Source organism: Coregonus clupeaformis, chromosome 8, assembly GCF_020615455.1.
Source record: "Coregonus clupeaformis isolate EN_2021a chromosome 8, ASM2061545v1, whole genome shotgun sequence".
In the NCBI taxonomy this organism is placed as follows: Eukaryota; Metazoa; Chordata; class Actinopteri; order Salmoniformes; family Salmonidae; genus Coregonus; species Coregonus clupeaformis.
Genome location: NC_059199.1, coordinates 25,626,027 through 25,648,551, shown reverse-complemented (window position 1 = coordinate 25,648,551; position 22,525 = coordinate 25,626,027). Strand labels below are relative to the sequence as shown.

The following is a 22,525-nucleotide window of genomic DNA, read 5'->3' as shown; positions in this document are numbered from 1 at the left end:
CGTATTATTTTCTGAGGGTGGCGATGACTTGCTAATGACTGGATGGTGAGACTTGTCTCTGTCAAGAGGCCCCAGTGAGACATGATGATGGAGAATGAACGGTAGCCTAATGGCCTAATGAGAGGAGAGCTTTGACGTGACTGGTCACAAATAACATAATGGTGAGATAATAGATATTACAGGTAAAATAGGTCAATATTTTAGGTAAAAGACCTGAAGTAATCAAACCACCAGTAGTTTATAATCATATTTATTTGAGGTCATATTTTTTATGATACATGACTGATAATAACAATAGTCCAATTTAAGATGGTTCCAGAAATATTTTCTGCATGTTTTTCAGTTCATCCAAGCAGTCATTTCTGAAGTGCATCACATATTCTAGGTCTACATGCTTACATTTTAGGAAGATGTCTGCATTTAAAACTCATTAGCTGCTTGATTCCTGTAGATATGCTGTTGCTTGAAGAACATTAGAGACATCTACTGGCCATCAGTTGAATAATGTGAATGGATGGATAAGGTTTGTTTCAGCTTGGGTCTATAACATTTTATGACCTTAGAATTATTAATTAAATAGGCACTGTGCAAAAATCCATACAACACATACAAAAGTAAACTACTTGACACAGCTGAGAAAAACAGTGGCCCAGTGTTATTCTGATGAAGGTTGGCGCATTCATAGTATTGTTAGGTTCATGTTTCAGAGGGGTTATCTTACATAGATCTCTTACAGTCTCAAATCTATAATACAGATTAGATTCTTCTTTGATAATAGATAAGAAATGGGAGGAGCAGAAATAGATAGACTATATACTTTTAAAAAACTTTATTTAGGGAAACTCCAATAGTAGCAGACATTTTACCCCACTTCATTCCCTCTCTGTCTGCACATAATGAGGATTTCAAGTCTTGTCCCAGTTCCATCTGTGACAGCTCCATCAATCTGAAGGGCAGAGATATGGCTGAACTAAGTACCGTCACTCTCCCCTCCACTTGTTGAGGAGACAGGAGATGTGTCCTAAACTGCACCCTATTCCTATGTAGTGCACTTATTTTGACCAGAGCCTATAAGGATCTATATAAGGAATAGGGTGCCATTTGGGACGTAATCGGGTGGAGTTTGTAGGTAATGAACCTTTATGATCCAGTTCATCAGTATGCTGAAGTGAACATTTATTCTGAGGGCCCCGGGCCCCAATCTGAGGGCCTCACTGTCTGGATCAGGATTGGGATGTGTGAGTGAGTGTGTGTGTGCGTGCATGCGATATAGGCTACTGGGCTGATTTACTGAGAGTAGCCCTGCCTTGCCCCACTCAAAGACATTACATTAGCATCGATCCTCCACTCCATCCCACATTAAAATAAAGCAGATTAAGAAAGTAGTAGGCTATAAGGCTAACCTGCCTATTGCCTAATGTATGATTATTTTTGTGATTAAAATAGAATGTCTGGCTTTTAATTTAATTTAATATTCTGAATATTAATTATACGAATTAAAGGTATATTATGATTAATTAATTGGGTCTTGCATTTGAGAGACTAGAACTCGCTCATAGACGTAAAGATTCCTGAAAGAAATACATTAATATCCAATGGCCACATAATTAATGAACACGTGATGCTGCTGAATAAACTACTCATCCCACAATGCTACACAGCTGTGGAGTTATTTTTTCCAACCACGTCGTACACCTACCCGCGGACAAAGTATTTTGATTGGTGTGGCTGCCTCCGGACGGTTGTTGGTAGGAAGGAAGTAGCCTACAGATTCTGACCGCACTCTCAGCTCAATACCGCCGTAGAAATGTGATGGATTAGAAAAATATGTGCCTCGGTTGTCAATATGTTCCCCGGCGTTTTCTATGCGCTCCTGGCGGGGTTTCTCGGGGCTGTCGCATCTTCATCTGCAAAGCTGTCACTTGGAGCCGATTACCTAAAAGGTGTATGTGAAACGGGGCTACGAACATGGGGAGAGCAGCGGAAATTTAGACAACCGGACGAAACTACCGCTTGTGACTGGGTGAGGAATCGCTGCAGTTTAAGTGCCTGAATTATTAACGCGATGGGATTCGGGTGGCTTTGAATAATGTAGATGTCAATGTGTTAGCAAAGCTAACGAGAAGGGAAGTTGTAGTTTTCCAGTGATGAGTTTAGGGGTCCTGATTCCAGCTCTTTCGCTCAGCATCATCAGCATCTCTCTCTGCTGGACAGGCGCATGTTGTGTCGTACACGCGTGATTGAACGACATTGCATTTCGTGCACTAGGTCGCAGTGTTACATCATATATTTTTGTGTTAAAGGAAGATATTTTCTTATATGTAGCCTATCATTTTATTCTAGCGGACGAATGTGATTATGGTTTAACATATGGGCAATTTTCCATTTAATGTTAATACCGTATTGTTAATTAGGCTGCTTGAAATGACCTTCATGACGTTGGGCACGTGGTGACATGATTTTACGGTTGAGTTATCAGCCATATTATTTATTTATATATCGTTAGGTAAATGCATGTTATATATATATCTATCAAGACAAATAACTAAAATAGACCCCAAATCCCAGCTCAACTATTTGCAGCTCAACTATTTGATGTCTCAAGTCCAAAATAACGTTGTTTTCATTCATATTGTTTGTGTGTGTGTTTGTTTCAGCTACACATCCCCCTGAGGCTGCTTTGTGGGGGGCTGCTCTTCACCTGTAATGCTGTGATGTGGACGTTCCTCGCTAAGGCGCTCAGGTACTCTTCCTCCTCCACCCGAACTACTGTGACCACCACAGCTTCCAACTTCGTATCTTCCGTAAGTACATATTTCCCTGTGGAAAATACACTTAAAATTGCTTAGAAATTATGTATAGGCTTAATAGCCTATAAGGGTAACACAGATTTTCCTTTTTAAGTGTTGTCAACAATACAGAGAAGTAAGTGTAATGACTGGTGCACTAAATTGAAATACCTGTATTGTGCCACAGGCCTTTTTGGGGCAACTTATCTTCGGGGAGACCCAGATTGCGTTGTGGTGGGTGGGAATCTCCCTCACATTCTCTGGCCTCCTGGTGCTTCAGAGGGCGGCCCCCCATGACAGAGCCAGGAAGGACAAATGACAACCTGTCGGAAGGCACAACTCATTAACTGATATAGAAAGAAACCAGTAATGTAACCTATAGCCTACTATCTGTGACAAACAATAGCATTTCTCGGGTGAATGGCTGTCGTGGCAAATTTGGAAGGTAAAGCACTGTCAAAACATACCTATGTAAGGAGAATACAGTGATTTATGGTTTGTAACACTTTGACATCATCAGCAATGTGTGCATGACATCGATACTTCACCATGCATACACTCAGCCTCAGATCACAAAAGCTTTATTTTGCTCACATATCCTAAGATGACACGCACTGTAAACTTCCACGCCAACATTGATCATTGCATGTTCAAGGTGATGTGTGAACCAAAGTGATAAGTCACACAAATGCTGCTACTGCTGGACATAAGCAAATACAGCAAACACAGATATTCTCATAGCTTATTACAGTATCATACATGATGTGGCTCAGAGAATACACTTCATGGCCTTGATAGGAACTTCTCCTCGGTTGTATCATGTTTATAGCCTCATATCTTGAGGGCTTGACCCTCACACAGAGTTTTGACATGTTTTGTGGATTCTGAGGTGGATTGGCCTTGCCTGCCTTTATAGCAAATGTCTAACAGAAAGTTCCTAACAAGGTCTAAACCCAAATAAGTCAAACCAAAGTACACAAATATGTTGATCCTGCCTGGTACCCACTGTAACCACAGCAAGTCTCTGTCAATGCAGTGTGAAGTCAAACTGCTAAGTGGCCCAAAAAAATCATACTGACCTTCTCAGCTGCCTGTAAAGTGATACGGTTTAGTTCACTCCAAAATCAAAATTTGTCAGACATTTTCAAACCTCAAAAGTGGTGTAATGTCGAGATGAGACAAACTCCAATGAATGGAAAGGATAGGCACTGTCTAACTTCAAAATGTTTAGACTGTGCCTGTCTTTCCAATTAATTTTGATTTGAGGCACAGAGCTGGATCGACACAGCAGACGGCCTGGACTTCATGACATTAGCCCACGTCTGACCTCAACTTTTAATTTTGGAGTGAACTATCGCTTAGTCCCTTTGGCTGAAGACATTAATTTGACTTAATGGGGTGCCCAAACAACAGTTACTCAAATGTCTGGCCTTTTAATTGAGTGCCACCAGCTTTTTGTTTTTCCAGCTGTAGGCATGTATCATTGAGGGATAAAAATGTACAACCAGTTTGAGGTTAACCTCGGGAGAAGGGAACCATCCAGTAGCACAGTCCCTCCCTCTGCATCTTCCAAGACTTCCAAAAGGTCAAATGTTGCTGTGGGGTTTCTAACCCAACTACTGAAAGTAGTGTTATATTTCTAGCATGTTTGTCCTCCAACAGTGTACTTCCCAGATATTCCTTAACACTGTGATGTGCTATTGTGGAAATGGGCTTTGTGCGTAATACTGACAACAAACGTTACTGTAGACTGGAGTTTGACTTTACAACTTTACTATATGATCACACTTTGCTGTTGTTTTTTTATACATATCATATGCATGCAACAACTAATAGTAGCTACCGGTATTCTGACTGTAGCTATTAGACGATGATATGTCTGGATAATTGAAGAAGAACGCACACTATGAAATCAGCTCTCCTTCCAGTTGCAGTACATTACAGACTGCAGGTGTTGTATGTAATGTAATCTACTTTCCTGGCAATGTGACTATCAATGCTATTGAATTAGGACGGGAGACATTGGTGCTGACATTTCTCCTGTGTTCTCCAGTCAGTCTTACCTGTGAAGCCAATGTCACTGAGGGCAAGAGGAATCAATGCATTAGAATAGTGGTTTCATGAAACTTTTCTTTTATCGTCAGCCCCAGAATGGGACCCATTTGTTTTAACCATTAAACTGTAGATATGGATATTATAAACTGTAGAGATAAGTTTGGGAGGTGCATATGACTGACCTGATAAACTCTGTGTTCCAGATTAGTGCAGCACTGGGTCCCTACAAGAGGGATAAAGAAATGCAATGTATTATAAATAAACATGCATTATTAAGAGTCGTTGAAATGGTTACTTGGACAATCCACCTCCCCATCCTTTGAATATGTTGCTTGGCTCTTAGTAAATTGTGTATGATAAGGGAGGACTTCTCAGAAAATGGCTGTTAGCCAATAGAATTAGATTGTCACACAGACACAGCAGCAGTATGTGCAAAATGTTAGTCATAATTTATTGGACAACAGGGGCAGAGAGAAACAGGTGTTTGGGCATACCTCAATCTCATGAACCACATCTAGTCTAACATAACCTATTTTAAACTAACGTTTGTAAATGTAAAATGTTTTCAATTTGATGGTACACAATGTTGAATAAACCTCTCATCTAGGAAAGTGAACTGTTGTTATTTGTTCATAAATTATTCATTATTCTAAATGACTCATCTAAAATTAAACTACCATCAATGGAAAGATATTCACATACAGGCAGCATTTATAAGATTTCAGTCCAGTAAATTTCTCAGATTAGCTAATAAATTGACTCCGACAAAGGCCAGTGTGCCAGCATACCAAGTAAGGCATACAATAAATTGAAACTGTACAGAGAAAATAGGCCTATGAAAACATAAAGGTCATTCAGGATGCAACACTACACTCCCTATTCCACAGGGACAGTATAGTCTCTACCTGGATACAGTCTTAAAAAGGGATAGTTCACTCAAACTCTCACTTTACCTACTAAAATACATTGCGTGAACAATCCCTTTAATAAGACAAAATGTTGACAGACGGACAACCATTTTTGAAAAAACAATACATTTATTGTAAATAATTTCCATATGAAAGTAATGCATTCATATAAACATTTGAAAGAGATGCACATTGTGAATCATCTATTTACAGCAAGAGTGTGTGTGTGTGTGTTTAAAAAGTGTGTAAATAGAGAGACATATGAGAGAATACCATTCCCTTTGTCAGAGCAGCATAGGAAAGATTTGACAACTTTCCAGCATATCCTTTCTGTGTTAACGAGTAGGACTAGGTCTTAGTGCTTCTGATCAGATTGATAGTAATTAAACAGGTAGACTGAGCAGAATGACGTTGCCACCAGCAGCACCACAGATATTGCGATGAGTGAGATGCCAGACTTCGCTCTCACAGTCAAACACAGTATCTGTGCATGGGTTCGCAACAGTATGGAGTTTAGCCTCTCTCTTCAACGATCTTAGTTGCAGAAATCGACCCACTATGCTGTTTACTTTGTGCATCTATGTCATATAGCTGAGTCTACCTTTAATGTAATGAAAGGGGCTGGGGTGACATGAGCTTTAAGCCAGCCTCTTTCTAAAGGAACCTCATAACCCATTACTTCTGATGTCTCTCCTCAAAGTGACTCAGATTCAGGAACTTCACACTCCAGTACACAGATCTACAAATAATTAATACATGCCTGTGAGGCATTTTGATATTGTACATGATCAGCTGATAAATTAGTTAAAAGGTAAACTGGAATGAGCTGCAAAAGGAATCACCTTTTAAATAAAAAATTAAGAATCTGTCTTGTTGGAAAGCATTCAGTCTGATAAGATAGTCAACTTTAGTCATAGTATTTGATGAGATATGTGATAGTCACTATATAGAGATAATAAGGGTCCATCAGTTCAAGCAGGAGATGGCAGTATTGAGATGTAGGTAGTTTAGAGTGTCCCGCAAAAAAAAAGAAAAGAGACAGTAGTAGATTTGATTGAAGCGTCTTAAACTTTAGTCACCCATTCATTAAAAAAATCAACTGCTTAGAAAAGGTGACTGTCACGATACAAGTCACTAAAAGCAGCATGACACTCATTCAATTTTATTTGATTCTTTATAATATAGCATACAAATCTATAAATGTGGTCCATACACACTTCAAATGGCATCCATGCCTTGCCAATGCACTCCGCATTCTCAATTTAATGAGCAAACTATTTAGTTTGATGAATACATAACCATTGTGTTCATACAGCATGGGTCGGAAACCAGAGAATATGGCAGCAAAAATATTCTACATGAATTAGGCTGTCTCTCAAATGGCACTCTATTCCCTACACAGTACACTACTTTTGACTACAGCCCGTGGGCCTGGTCAAAAGTAGTGCACTATATAGGGAACAGAGCGCCATTTGGGATGCAAGCCATAGTCGTTCTGTTCATTACCAACAGCCCATATTCTGTCTACAGTAAGGCTTGTGAATACACAATTGATTGTGTTATCATTTTCTCACAGACAAAAAGGCATTTTCACTGAAGTATCTGCTTTGAATGAGGCTTGATTGTTTGCAATCGATGCCTAATTGCCCTGAAGCAATCTACACTGTCTCTTAGACTGCTATGTATCTAGGAGACCAGTCTGTGTCTAAGTTTGAACTAGCTAGCATTGTCCACAATGGTGACTTTAAAAAAAGTATACTTCCAGGCAGTATGGTCTTTCAGGCTTCAATGCACATGTTCCACTGGCCTAAATTTCATCACCAGTGTTTGCTCCACAAAGTTTCGCTGTGCCAGATTCATAAACACAATGTCAAGCCGATAGCCTGGTTTTTTGACATGATATTTACAAATTCCATTTAGTGAACACAGGGAATTACCCTTAGGTGCATGCTTCTGTAAAAAAGTAGAAAATATGTACACTACCAGTCGAATCATGTAGTAAACAAAAAAGTGTTAAACAAATTGAGATTCTTCAAATAGCCACCCTTTGCCTTGATGACAGCTTTGCACACTCTTGGCATTCTCTCAACCAGCTTCACCTGGAATGCTTTTCCAACAGTCTTGAAGGAGTTCCCACATATGCTGAGCACTTGTTGGCTTCTTTTCCTTCACTCTGCGGTCTGACTCATCCCAAACCATCTCAATTGGTTTGAGGTCAGGGGATTGTGGAGGCCAGGCCATCTGATGAAGCTCTCCATCACTCTCCTTCTTGGTAAAATCGTCCTTACACAGCCTGGAGGTGTGTTGGATCATTGTCCTGTTGAAAAACAAATGATAGTCCCACTAAGCCCAAACCAGATGGGATGGCGTATTGCTGTATAATGCTGTGGTAGCCATGCTGGTTAAGTGTGCCTTGAATTCTAAATAAATCACAGACAGTGTCACCACCGGTCTAATGTCCATTGCTCTTGTTTCTTGGCCCAAGCAGGTCTCTTCTTATTATTGGTGTCCTTTAGTGGTGGTTTCTTAGCAGCAATTCGACCATGAAGGCCTGATTCACACAGTCCCCTCTGAACAGTTGATGTTGAGATGTGTCTGTTACTTGAACTCTGTGAAGCATTTATTTGGGCTGCAATTTCTGAGGCTGGTAACTCTAATGAACTTATCCTCTGCAGCAGAGGTAACTCTGAGTCTTCCATTCCTGTGGTAGTCCTCATGAGAGCCAGTTTCATCATAGCGCTTGATGGTTTTTGCAACTGCACTTGAAGAAAATTTAAAAAGTATTGACTGAACTTCTTAAAGTGATGATGGACTGTCGTTTTTCTTTGCTTATTTGAGCTGTTCTTGCCATAATACCAAATTGGGCTATCTTCTGTATACCCCCCACCTTGTCACAACACAACTGATTGGCTCAAACGCATTAGGAAGGAAAGAAATTCCACAAATTAACTTTTAAGAAGGCACACCTGTTAATTGAAATGCATTCCAGGTGACTACCTCATTAAGCGGGTTGAGAGAATGCCAATAGTGTGCAAAGCTGTCATAAAGGCAAAGGGTGGCTATTTGAAGAATCTCAAAATAGAAAATATATTTTGATTTGTTTAACACTTTTTTGGTTACTACATGATTCCATATGTGTTATTTCATAGTTTTGATGTCTTCACTATTATTCTACAATGTAGAAAATAGTAAAAATAAAGAAAAATCCTGGAATGAGTAGTTGTGTCCAAACTTATGACTGGTACTGTACATTTGATTGACCAGTTTTCTAGTTATTGGGTGACCAATTGAAAATCTCAGAGGGCATTATGTTAATTTTTCTATAGAAACAGTTGTCACATACACCAGCCAGTAAGACATCATGCCACACAGTGGAACAACAGAACCATCCACCACTGCCACCAGCCAGTTCCACAGTTGGACTTTCAATCCATTGTTGTTCCCAATCTCATCTTCATCCTGTCATGACTTTTGGAGGGGACCCGTCCTGCACATAGACATGACTGACAGCCAGTGAGAGGAAGCAAATACCCTATTCAACTTAAACTTAAGGTTACAGAGTTACAAAAATCCCAACTGCCGTTGTCCATGATGTACTGTCCTATAAGGCAAAGAATCTGCAGCTTGCAGCAAATGATTTGGCTGTTCTAAACCACAAACGTAATGCCTTGTGGGCCGTTAGTACTCCAACAGTGTGGCACTGGCACCAAAGCTATAGCTTACATCATTTAGGCTACATTATAGATAGGCAGAGGTACTGCAACATTGGAAGACAAAATCTGCCTATCGGAACTGATTGGCTTTTCAGTGGACGAAAACAATATGAATTCAGCTCATGCGTTTGCTTTGTTTAGGCCTAGTCCTCAAACAGGAAATGACCAAATACAGGAAATACTTTGGGTTTATGATCATTTCCATTTCTATCCCAAAGGCAAAGCCCAGTTTTTAGCCAGCTCAGATACAGGCTCTGGCCAGGTTACATCAGTAAGTGCTTTCTTCAATGGTAAACATGAGAAAGAAAAGCAGAGAGGCATTTTACAGTTGATGGTTTTGTAGGGCTTGGCAGTGATTGTGAACAGAAGGGAACATAGCTTATATTTCATGCAGATATCCAAATCAGCACCTGGCAAAGAAATAAACTAAAAGATGTGACAAGCATTAAAAACAAGCAGATAAAGATGTTTTCACAAAGAAGAAAAATTACCAAAAACAGAAAAGGAGAAGTGTCAGAAGAGTTCATGCTCAGTGAAGTCAGGCGGCGGGAAGACTATCGCCTGTACGCATCATCAGTCCGCACCCTGAAAGAGGCTGGTAGCATGGGTGCTGGAGCATGGCTTCCCACCTCAGACAACGTACTGGTAATAGTCTGCCTTCCCGTGGTCAGGTGTTGCAAAGGGACTTAGCCAGGCTATAGAGAACGGATGGCCAAATACCACCCTCATGTTCATCCACTTTGTCCTTTTAGCCCATCTTCTCTCCTCCTTTTTCAACTGCTCTATGCCCTGTAGATAAGATCCAACAACAGGCAAAACATCAGCAGGGGCAATAATGATATGTCTCAACATACAGTGGCTTGTGAAAGTATTCACCCCCCTTGGCATTTTTCCTATTTTGTTGCCTTACATCCTGGAATTAAAATGGATTTTGGGGGGATTTGTATCTTTTGATTTACACAACATGCCTTATACTTTGAAGATGCAAAATAATTTTTTTTGTGAAACAAACAAGACATAAGACTAAAAAACTTGAGCGTGCATAAGTATTCACCAATACTTTGTAGAGCCACCTTTTGCAGCAATTACAGCTGCAAGTCTCTTGGGATATGTCTCTATAAACTTGGCACATCTAGCCACTGGGATTTTTGCCCATTCTTCAAGGCAAAACTACTCCAGCTCCTTCAAGTTGGTTGTGTTCCGCTGGTGTACAGCAATCTTTAAGTTGTACCACAGATTCTCAATTGGATTGAGGTCTGGGCTTTGACTAGGCCATTCCAAGACATTTAAGTGTTTCCCCTTAAACCACTCAAGTGTTGCTTTAGCAGTATGCTTAGGGTCATTGTCTTGCTGGAAGGTGAACCTCCGTCCCAGTCTTAAATCTCTGGAAGACTGAAATAGGTTTCCCTCAAGAATTTCCCTGTATTTAGCGCCATCCATCATTCCTTCAATTCTGACCAGTTTCCCAGTCCCTGCCGATGAAAAACATCCTCACAGCATGATGCTGCCACCACCATCCTTCACTGTGGGGATGGTGTTCTCGGGGTGATGAGAGGTGTTGGGTTTGCGCCAGACATAACGTTTTCCTTGATGACCAAAAAGCTAAATTTTAGTCTCATCTGACCAGAGGACCTTCTTCCATATGTTTGGGGAGTCTCCCACATGGCTTTTAGCGAACACCAAACGTGTTTGCTTATTTTTTTCTTTAAGCAATGGCTTTTTTCTGGCCACTCTTCCGTAAAGCCCAGCTCTGTGGAGTGTACGGCTTAAAGTGGTACTATGGACAGATACTCCAATCTCCGCTGTGGAGCTTTGCAGCTCCTTCAGGGTTATCTTTGGTCTCTTTGTTGCCTCTCTGATTAATGCCCTCCTTGCCTGGTCCGTGAGTTTTGGTGGGCGGCGCTCTCTTGGCAGGTTTGTTGTGGTGCCATATTCTTTCAATTTTTTAATAATGGATTTAATGGTGCTCCGTGCGATGTTCAAAGTTTCGGATAATTTTTTATAACCCAACCCTGATCTGTTCTTCTCCACAACTTTGTCCCTGACCTGTTTGGAGAGCTCCTTGGTCTTTATGGTGCCGCTTGCTTGGTGGTGCCCCTTGCTTAGTGGTGTTGCAGACTCTGGGGCCTTTCAGAACAGGTGTATATATACACTGAGATCATGTGACACTTAGATTGCACACAGGTGGACTTTATTTAATTAATGATGTGACTTCTGAAGGTAATTGGTTGCACCAGATCTTATTTAGGGGCTTCATAGCAAAGGGGGTGAATACATATGCACGCACCACTTTTCTGTTATTTATTTTTTAGAATTTTTTGAAACTTCACCAATTTGGACTATTTTGTGTATGTCCATTACATGAAATCCAAATAAAAATCAATTTCAATTACAGGTTGTAATACAACAAAATAGGAAAAACGCCAAGGGAGATAAATACTTTTGCAAGGTACTGTAATCCTGGCTACTTACTGTATATATCTTGGGGACAGTTCTACTAAGACCCTGAATAAAGCTACTGGCAATATTAATCTAAGCACTAAGCAGCAGGGTTGGGGTCAATTCCATTTAAATTCAGGAAGTAAACTGAAATTCTAATTCCAGTTTACTTCCTGAATTGAAATTGACCCCAACCCTGCTAAACAGCGATAGTTAAGAAGGTAAAGAGGAGCATTGAGTGAGGGAGTGAATGGGAGCAAAGGGATGCTGGTGGCGTGTTCAGTTCTCTTACCGTCTCATCGTTACAGATGGAATGGACCTGGGTCCCAAACATCACCAAGGTGAAAATGAGGAAGAGGAGTGCCTCAAAGCAGAGGAGGATGAGGAGGATGACGGTGGCTGGAGGAGAGAATGTACTGCACTCTTGGGAGGGCAGAGGGAGGGAGGAGTAGAGAAGGGAGAGAAAGAGGTTTAAACTGGAGAGCATTGATTGTCTGGAAGCTGAGTACAGGTGTGCTAGATTCCGTCTCATCAGATAAGTATTATCTTAGGCACCAGTTGAAATATTGTATGTATCAGGTAAATTGACCAATTAAGTCATGCTCTAACAAAGAGAGCCAATCAAAGTATGTGAAAGGAGAACAATCAGGCTACTGGAGAGGAAGACAACATGACACTTGAAGAAGTGGAAATAAATAGTTACAAATGGAAACCACAACACCAAATCCATTAAATGTGTTTCTCTGTTGCCGACTTACCACGCAAAGTTAAAAACAGTATGGTGGATTTGGCATAGCATGCTAATACATAGCAGGAACAGCATGGTACTCACTTGTCCAGTCTGACTCAAAGCAGAAGATAAAATGAAAGGCAACCATGACCAGGGCATGGAGGGATATCAGTGCAATGTACATCTGAAGGGAGACAAAGAATACACCTCATCAGGTAACATCGTAGTAACATTACATTAGTTAACCGTGCAGTACTCTTATTTTTAAAATACAACTCTTATTTTGTCAAGATTTTGAATAATGTGATGTATTGGTGAATGTGGGCGAGAGTTTACAGGTTTGTTGCAGGAGATGGATAGTTGAATTAGTCAGCGTTAACTGTAAGGTATGAATGCTGAGACAGTAGCAACATCTCATGTGAGTGAGTGAATGATGGCTTGTAGTGAATGTACGTTTGAGTAATAGAAGCATGTCTGAGTCGCTCGAGACTAAACACTCACTGTGAAAAGGACAAAGAATTTCTGGTTCTTCTCTCCTACGCAGTTGTTTACCCATGGGCAATGGTGGTCCATCTTCTTGATACAGCGTTTACACACACTGCGAGGAGCACGCACACGAGTAGATGACATGAAAGCAGCGTATAGCCACATACAGAAGAGGCCTGGAAATATGGGCCAAACCGTGACCTACACAAGCTGCTCCTTCTGGGTGTATGAAGACCAGCCATAATGCATAGTTAACTATCAGTGAATTCAAACACACACACCAACGCAGCGGAGAGAGAGTGGAGAGAGACTCCACTCCTAGCCACCTCTAGCTGCACGGTACACACTGTCTACGTTCCAAATGGCACTCTATTCCCTATATAGTGCTCTACTGTTGACCAGAGCCCTAAGGGCCCTGGCCAAAAGAGGTGTACTATATAGGGAACAGGGTTCAATTTGGGACAAACACCATGTTGACATTGATGGAGGTGAGAGATGGGAATAACCTGCTGAGCTGGACTGTACTCTCCATCACACAGGGGAGTCACAGAGGAGGTATATTATCTGAGGGAGAGGGTAGCAGACTGACAACTCAACTAGGCCCTGACACATCATCATCAATCATCTGCCCTATGGAGCTGCAAAGGCTGCAATATGCTTAAATAGAGGTGCTCTGATACCATGACATTCTCTGAAGATGTGTGAAGTGTTATAGTATAAATATTATGACACCATCCTGTATGTCACATCAATTGACATTATTTTGATCAAATATAAATACCAAGTGTTGTTATCTACTTTTTCCTAATTCCTACTTCAACTAATCCCCTTTGTTTTTAGCCATTTCCGTCCCTTGAAACTAGGTTCAAAGCGCTTCAAATTCCAGGGAACTCCTTCTTAGCCATCTAGTAAGTACCAGTAGGTATAAGTAATGCAGCAGGGCTGAGGCTAAACAACATTGGCAGGAAAGAACATTTGAAGCAAACAAGTGTAATGGGACAGAGCTCTCTAGACTAGACTGCAGCAGTACCTGTACTGTACCTGCAGTGGTGAGCTCTGTCGGGCTTGATACTGCAGCACTTGGGACATTTGTAGACCACCTGACCGGGCTTTAGCTGCAGGCTCTCGATAAACTCCTTGGTCGCGTTCCCTTTAGGCACCGCACCCTGGGAGAGAGGCACGGGTTAGGACAGGGGCATTAATTAATATCTGAAACCTGTCTGAAAACAATACACAAAGTTTTGAAGGAGTTCTCTACAAGCTGTTTTTCTAGTGAAGGCTGAAAGCTCTGCATTTGACAGTTTCGCCTGAGAGTCCACTCACCGACTCACTGGGTGCGTCTCAATAATATCTCCTGAAGTGTGCACTCGCTCACTACTGCCCACAAATCTAAAAGCATTGGATAGGTGGAGGCATGGGCTAGTGGGAATGTCCACCATATTTTTTAATTACAGTCATTTCCTTTCAAATCAGTGAAGGGAAGTGAACAAGTGAACACTTTTGGGGGAAGGAGAGATAATTGGAACAAAGCTACAGAATCACTGTCACAGACAGACAGTATACAGACAGAGACAGCCAGACTAACCGGGTCTGTGCACATGGCCCGGGCGTGTGAGGCCAGGGCGAGGAAGGCGAGGACACTGAACAGTGCACCGTTGATTAGACTATAGAGCAGGTTCTTGGCGGGCAGCAGCACGACGAAGAGCACCACGAACTCGGCATAGAACACCAGGCACCAGGTGATGACGCCGCATACGATGCCGCAGCAGTCGCGGATGAACCACATGGCGTCGGAGCGAGGGCAGGTTGGGGGAGGGGCGCAGTGCTCAGGCTGCAGGTAGCCGGCTTGCCTCTCGATGTCCCTGCAACGGTGCGCCGGGCTCTTCTTCATTCTAGAACGGCCGCAGCTCTCGCCGCATGCTGCTGGGAGAGAAGGGTTTGGACGGTTAGGGATAGGCTACAGATACAGGTGTGTCAATTAAGTGATGTCTGATGTGCCAATGTTGCATTGCATTTTCTGTGTTGTTGTAATGAGCTGTTGTTGTAGTGTAAATATATGGAGGAAGCCTTGTGAGAAACTACAGGTGTATACATAATTGAGAAGGAAGTGAGGTGTCAATGTTTCATTGTCTGTATAGACAGTATTGTTGGAATGTGGTCTCTTTTCTGTTATTTGTTGGAACGTGGTGTTGTAGACTGAAACAAATGTTTTACTGAAAAGGCTAGACACCTAGTTTATGTGTTGTCTTTTAATCTAAACTTATCTGAACTGTGGTGACGTATCAACTTTGACATACAAATCAATCGTCTGTGCAAACAGACAATAACGGACAAAGGGAGTGAGAGAAGAGACAGTGGGTGAGAGTTTATGAAGTTCCTGTTAGTCTGTTTAAGTATTCTAAAGCAAGTAAAGCAACAGTGTATTCTAAAGTCTTTAAATTCAATTATCCTGGTCAAAATGTCTCTGCGGTCAGTTTTGGCCCACATTCAGTAGAACCAGAATGTCAGGGTAATAAAAATAGCCTATATGTCCAAAAGTATTAAGAAAGAACATTACAAGTTCAAAACAGCTGAGTATTCCTAAAATAAACACACTGCCTTTTGAAATGTATTTATCAATCAAATGTATTCTATAAAGCTCTTTTTACATCAGCAGTTGTCACAAAGTGCTTATACAGATACCAGCCTAGAACCCCAAAGTGCAAGCAATGTAGATGTAGAAGCACAGTGGCTAGGAAAAACTCCCCCCTCTGAAATCTGGCCTATAAGAGGTCAGAATTTCATCCATCCATGTGGCCAATTCACTGGTATTTTCTGTGTAATCTCACTTTTATGATTAGCCATACTAGCTTAATTGAGCTTTAGCCAAATCGTCTTACGGGGAACCCTGATGCATCTGACATATTCCTGCCAAAACCTTTTTTATATAATGTTTGTAAAAGCCCACTATTCGAACATCCCTAACAGCAGCACTGATATAGGCCAGTGTGTAGACAATCAACCTGTGATAAACACATTACTACACACAAATGCACTAGACTACACAGTGCACCCCCTCATCCCCTGGCTGTCTCCCACATACACTACAGTAGCCTGGTTAGTGCCTAGCCCCAGACTCTGGACAGTCTGCCTACACACAACAGGCTTAGTGCCCTCCTGCTGGTTAGTGGGTGAGAAGTTCAGCCTGGCCATGGCTATCACTTTCCCCACTCAGCCCAGGCATTACGATCTGCTGCTGATAGTGCTATGCTAACACATCCAGGCCAGACTAACAGCATCTAGCTAATTCACCAGGTCAGTGTGTCACTCTCTCCCTCTCACACACACCACTACAACACTCCCATCCCGCAAGTTGTGCGTAGCTAATAGTCAGAATGCAAGGATCCCTCTATGGATTTGATAAGCACAGCTGTGGAATGGTTGTGTTAGCCTAGTTAATTATAAAATCCTGATGCATATAATTTGTTTTGTCAAACAGGCAACAATTAAAAGGCCTTTGCTGTCGTCCATAACATGGATTATTCAGTTTGAGGCATTTCAGGTAAAACTTGCTTTAGGCAGAGGAAGTGGAATGCTAATAACGTGTAGGGGCCCTTCTATGTCATTTCAGCAAGCCATGGCACTCACCATCTCAGATTGTTCTGAAATCATTTCTGTAGTTAGAAACAGATAAGATTATCATTCCTGCAACATTATTTTGTTGAAATATAATTTAATCTCTGAGAAATTAAGATAATTGATTGCACCCAAATTGGCCATTTTAATTTATAGGGTTCATATAATATTCAATAAATATAGTACCAGACCTCCGATTTGGACCAAACTTTTTCTAACAATGAGTAAGACAAGAGGAATCCAAAGAAATTGTCAAAAGCCACCCACAGACCCCCCACGGCAATCCCACCACCAACAATGAGGTACCATTGACATTAGGGTTGGGCGATGTCTGGAATGACACATCGTCCCATCGACCTGTCCAAACATCGTTGATATACGATTGTATCACAGATAGAACGAGTTAAAAATATATATATTTTATTGTATCATCCCCCAAAGAAATCTGTGGCAGGGGGAGCGAGGCATTGTGTTGCCTAGCAACGCAGTAAACGACCTATAACGCAGCCTGTGTTGTGCACAAACCACAGATTATACTCTAATCATTACATTTTTCATTTACATTTTAGTAATTTAGCAGACGCTCTTATCCAGAGCGATTTACAGGAGCAATTAGGGTTAAGTGCCTTGCTCAAGGGCACATCGACAGATTTTTCACCTAGTCGGCACGGGGATTAGAACCAGCGACCTTTCGGTTACTGGCACAACGCTCTTAGACTACAATGTGGAAATCATCTTACCAATATTGTATTTTCTTGTGTGCAAATAAATAAATAAATAAATAAATATAAACCAATCATATGGTGATATTTGGTACCGATAACTTTGAATGGTGATTTGGAACCAAACGTTGTAGACCTACAGTGTGATACGAGACCCTTTCAATGATGGTGATGTTGGATAATTTCAACTAAGATCGAGTGCACATGTTCACGGTAGAAGATATCAGTGGTCAGTCTTCTTGCGAGAGCTAAGCAAACAGTCACACTCAGTGCGCAACAGCGGGCCAGCGCAGAACTCACATCCTACCTACTCTAACATGTAATCGGAGCATAGTGACCCACTGGCATTAGTGGAGAGGGAATGAGGGTCGCTTTCCGCTCTGGGCCAACGTCGCCCTCAAATACATCTGCATCCGTGCAAAACGCGTTCTGTCTGAACGTGTTTTCAATATGCCTACAGCAGGCAATACCGTTACCCCACTCCGCAGTCTATTAAAGACAGAAAAGGTGAACATGCTTGTGTTCCTGGCCAGAAACCTTTAGGTAGGTTAATATATAATGAAAAGAAAAATAGTCCGAATGGTTCTTCTATGCACTTTTAATTTGTTTAATTTTCAAAGCCTGTATTCACAGATGCGTCTTATTCTAAATAAATGTAGCCCAGGCTAGAATATTCTCGTGTGCCTTAAACTTATTTGCACTGTTATTTATTTCGTTAATTTCGTACTTATTCTGTTTACTTTATTTATTTTGTAATTTGTAGCCTTTCCAAATGTGGGTTCTTCTTTTTATTGGCAACAATTATTTTTTGTTCCTTCTTATCGAACGCGCTGATGTGGGAGTTTATATAATCCCTATTGCGCAATTCAAGGATATGAAAACACTTCTACAGTAATATAAATATCTGTGTACTGTACATTTTATTGACAGTAGCCTAGTGTAGGCCTATATTATTGTCTGTTTGGTTTGCAATGATTTTCTGGCAGATCACAATGTGTTTTTCCTAAAGCTTTGGTCAGGTGGATGTCAGAAACGTATAAGGTTTGTTTAAACTTCCCATTCAATTATTCTATCTTGCAATTGTTGGTTCTCTCTCTCATTATTACCATATCATGTTTTTATTAAGGCTATTGACAAACATAACTTTCTGAGATAGAACTCTGTTACTGGCCTCCTAGATTCATTGAAAGTTGATCATGAAAGATATGCTTAGACAAACAAGTCACGTTCAAATAAAATGTGGATTGGGGCAACAAGGGAAATTAAGCTTTTAAAACAAGCCAGAAAACAGATTGTCCGCTGCAAAAGGACCATGATCATCCGACATTGGAGCGGTGAGCGAGAGAAATGTTATCTGACATTTTGCGCTGCTTTTAGCACTCTCCGCTCCATCTACATTGTAGGCCTACTCTTGCATTATGTTAATAGTAGGAGAAGTCTACCTACATATTTATTGAAAAAGGCTACGCCAAACAGGAAGAGGTAGGTCATTTGTCGTGTCGCCCGGCTGTGAGCTGCACTGTTATGCGCTGCCCAACTCAAGCAGTGTCAGTCAGGTTCAAATAGGTTAAACTATCTTCTGTAAAAAATATAAATATATAAAAACTATCGTCTGTCACATCAAGATGTTGTTGCCATTGACGATGTCTGTCAAACATAATTGATAGCCGATTATATCGTAATATCGCCCAACCCTAATTGACATGCATTGGATCTTTGCCACAAATGCTAAAAAGTTAGCATTTGAAACAGTGGACAGGTAATAAAAACAAAAAAAATGGGTTGCTGTCATACCATGTCCATAAACTGCTTACAGGGTAAGGAACCTATATGTCATTTTGTAATGGGGGGGGGGTTCTTAAAAAACTAAAAAACACCTAACAGCAGAACCAGCACCATCTAGTGGTCAGAACATGGGAATATCAGGATGTAGGATGGGACATAAACCTAACAACTTCAATGACTAATCTCCCTGAACAGGAGAAAAAACACATCACCAAATTCACTGAGGATACATTACATAGGATGAAGAAACACCTCTCAGAGCCGCAGCTCCATGCTACTTGTCAGACATAGAAAACTGATACTATATACTTGTTGTTGGGGTGGGATTGGCGTGGGGTGTGGGGGTTCCTCATGTCTAACTCATTGTTCTAAAAAAGTTTGGTCCAAATCTGCTGTTAGGTACTATACTTATTGAATATTATATTAATCCTATAAATTAAAAAATGGCCAATCTGGGTGCAATCAATTAGCTTAATTTCTCAGAGATCAAATTATATTACAACAAAATAATGTTGCAGGAATGCTAATCTTACCCGTTTCTAACAACAAAAACTATTTCAGAACAATCAGAGATGGTGGGTGTCGAAATCCTATTTATTGTGCTTTTTGAGGTGGAATGACCCGTAGGTGAATCAATGTTGAGAGATGACTGGGGGTGTCACTCCCATAGAGTGAACAAAGCTAACAGTATCTCTTGTACTACATCATAACTACTGTTTCATCGAAACCAAATAAGTCAGGGACCTCATAGAAACGTTGTCCTATAAACATCTCTTGCTGCTGCTGCTTAACTCCAGTGACACAATCTGTTACCAAGGTCGATGCTACATAATGAATTCACTATAGCTACTATGGCATTTGTACACATAAGCAAAAGCACTGTCAAGAAAAACAATGCGAGGCAAGCGTCGATTAGCTATTATCTGCTAAATCAATGCTCTTTTGTGGTTGACTAGAAGGGAGTGTATAAACTCCTCCTTCACTGAATGACATGCTGCTGTTAACCTGAATGAACTGATTGACTTTAGTATCGTCTTTGTCTTACAGCAGAAACTATTTTTACAAAATTGCCATTCTATTCTGCCGTTCTCAAGACAGCAATAGTTGACAACAGTCACACATTTAGCCTAAGTCTCACAATTCAACTGAGACTCCAGTATTAATAAACATTATGACATATAACGTCTAATAGATATGACACTAACGACTTCAATGGATCAATGAAACATTACAAAAGACTGGGGTGTGAGCACTATACTGTATGAGCGCTATACCGCTGAATGGGGCATCAGTTTAATACATTATTTATGGGGATGCAGGACGCCCTGCTGCTTGGATGCCTCCAACAGTCATTAATAAGACTGAGGAATGGCAGACCCAGAGGAAGAGAGCACAGGAGAATGGGAGTGAAAGATGGGAGTGGAGGAGAGATGTGGCTCAATAGGATGAAATAGCAGTTAATTAACAAGGCTGATGTAATTTACGTTTATAACCTCAGCTGGAATGCCTATGGTCTTATCTAATAGTCTAGATTTAATGTGGTAAGCTTTTGCTATGTTGATCACAATGATCAGTCTTGTCCTTAGTCAGTTTAATTGTTAAAATGTTGTATTTTGATTAAGCATAAACAGCAAATGGTTGTATCAAGAACCTTGTATAAAGGATTCAGTATGGAATTCCCACAGCAGAAAAGTACCCTGGCTCACTAGAAATCCTAAAGATCATCAATAGCTACTTTTCTGCAGCTTAAGAGATGCAACCCTAGCCCAAAGGCCGGCAGATGGCAATATTGATCTGGTATTGATGGTACTGCAACCCTATCTATTCGTTTTGAGATTTCCTAACAAGAAATTCCACTGGCTGTAATAGTAAAATGACCAAAATGGAATAACATTTGTAAATTGACCTATGTCAAGTCACAATCATTGTTATTGAGCTAGAATAGCAAAGTAACATGGTTCATTAGCTAGCTATACTAATGAAAATAATCTAGATTCTGTCAGATTTAGAATCTAATGCTAGCTAGCTAGGTAGTAGGCAGGCACCAGGCTACTATACTCTAGTGTATGTGGGAGACAGCCACGGGATGGGGGAGGGCACTGTGTAGTCTACGCTAGTGCATTTATGTGTATAGTTAGCTAGGTAGCTCCAAGGATTAGCATGGTTTCACATATTTGGTGGATTGGTTTAGCTAGTTAGCTAATTTGGTTAACTAGATATGTAACGTTAGAAACAACCATGATGATTTGAACTCACCCCTTTCCTGGTCGAGGAGTCCTCTTTTTTAATGTCTGGCACGCTAACGTTAGCTAGGTAACGTTACACCATTCACAACAGCTAGTCGTAGATTATTGTAGATAATTAGCTAGATCACGTTAGATAATTAGTTATGCTTGCTAGCGTGGGGTTAGTTAGCAGTACACCCCTTGATGTGTCTCACGATTCACGCTTGACGTGTTGAGTACATCGTTAAACTACAAAACCACTTGGTTTCGATGTTTCCGGTTATTCATATGGAAATGACAATACGTGCAGACCTACTGGTTGGGTGCGTGCCCTTTTCCCTCTATACTTAATCTAGAAAGCTCTTTGACAAGCAAGGAACAAATTGAGGAAAAACCAGGAAGTGCCCTGCCTTCCATGCGCAAGATTTATGTGCGCTCAAGGGTTGGCGTTCCAAACACCTGAGGTTGCCCTATAGTTATCAGTATCTTTGTTGCCTCTGCATGCAGATCTAGGAACATATTTCCCTACCAATTCCCTAAAAACCGACCTAGGATATCAGTGTAGCTAATAGTTTAAAGGCCGACAGATGGCGATATGAGTCGTTTCATCTTACCGTCCAAAGCAAATGCATGCAGCTGGCTATATAGTGTATACATATCCCCCAGTGGACTGGCTTATACATCAAACATTCTCCATTCAGGCTGCAAATGCATCGATTTCCTCCTTAACTCGATTTAATGGCGAGAAGGCAGGAAAAAAACGTCGAAAATATGCATACTTTCTTTATGAAACACCTTTTCCACCACCATGCTAATGCTACTTCCTGATGATGTGCCCTGCATTCAGACATGGTAAACAACAGACTGCTGTAACCTGATTGGCTGAATGCAATACACAACATCCATGGGTGTATTCATTGTAGAAACCGTTTACGTTTAAGAACCAAACAGACGCAAACTGAAAGAAATGGGGCTGGACATACCTGAATTTGTCCAATAGAAACTCTTGTTTGCGTTTTCCATTTGAAGTAAACCTTTTGCAACAGAATCAGCTTAAT

General features: G+C 40.9%; 2 protein-coding genes across 3 annotated transcripts; one reads left to right on the top strand and one right to left on the bottom strand.

Moving 5' to 3' along the window:
- The first annotated feature begins 301 nt into the window (after window positions 1-301).
- LOC121571450 (transmembrane protein 42) lies at window positions 302-5,455 on the top strand. Its single transcript, XM_041882909.1, has 3 exons — window positions 302-2,023; window positions 2,658-2,804; window positions 2,977-5,455. The coding sequence occupies exons 1-3, from the start codon at window positions 1,847-1,849 to the stop codon at window positions 3,106-3,108; spliced, it is 456 nt and encodes a 151-aa protein (XP_041738843.1). The 5' UTR covers window positions 302-1,846; the 3' UTR covers window positions 3,109-5,455.
- Window positions 5,456-8,940: 3,485 nt separating this feature from the next.
- LOC121571449 (palmitoyltransferase ZDHHC3-like) lies at window positions 8,941-21,970 on the bottom strand. Of its 2 annotated transcripts, none has more exons than XM_041882908.2 (7): window positions 21,499-21,970; window positions 14,706-15,043; window positions 14,162-14,286; window positions 13,136-13,232; window positions 12,737-12,818; window positions 12,197-12,327; window positions 8,941-10,254 (listed from the first exon to the last, which is right to left on the bottom strand). In XM_041882908.2, exons 2-7 carry the CDS (start codon window positions 15,009-15,011, stop codon window positions 10,096-10,098), a joined length of 900 nt encoding a protein of 299 aa, XP_041738842.1. In that variant the 5' UTR covers window positions 15,012-15,043; window positions 21,499-21,970; the 3' UTR covers window positions 8,941-10,095. The 2 variants fall into 2 exon arrangements, with proteins under 2 accessions (XP_041738842.1, XP_041738841.1); XM_041882907.2 differs by having other exon boundaries at window positions 14,706-15,040.
- Between the last annotated feature and the right edge of the window lie 555 nt (window positions 21,971-22,525).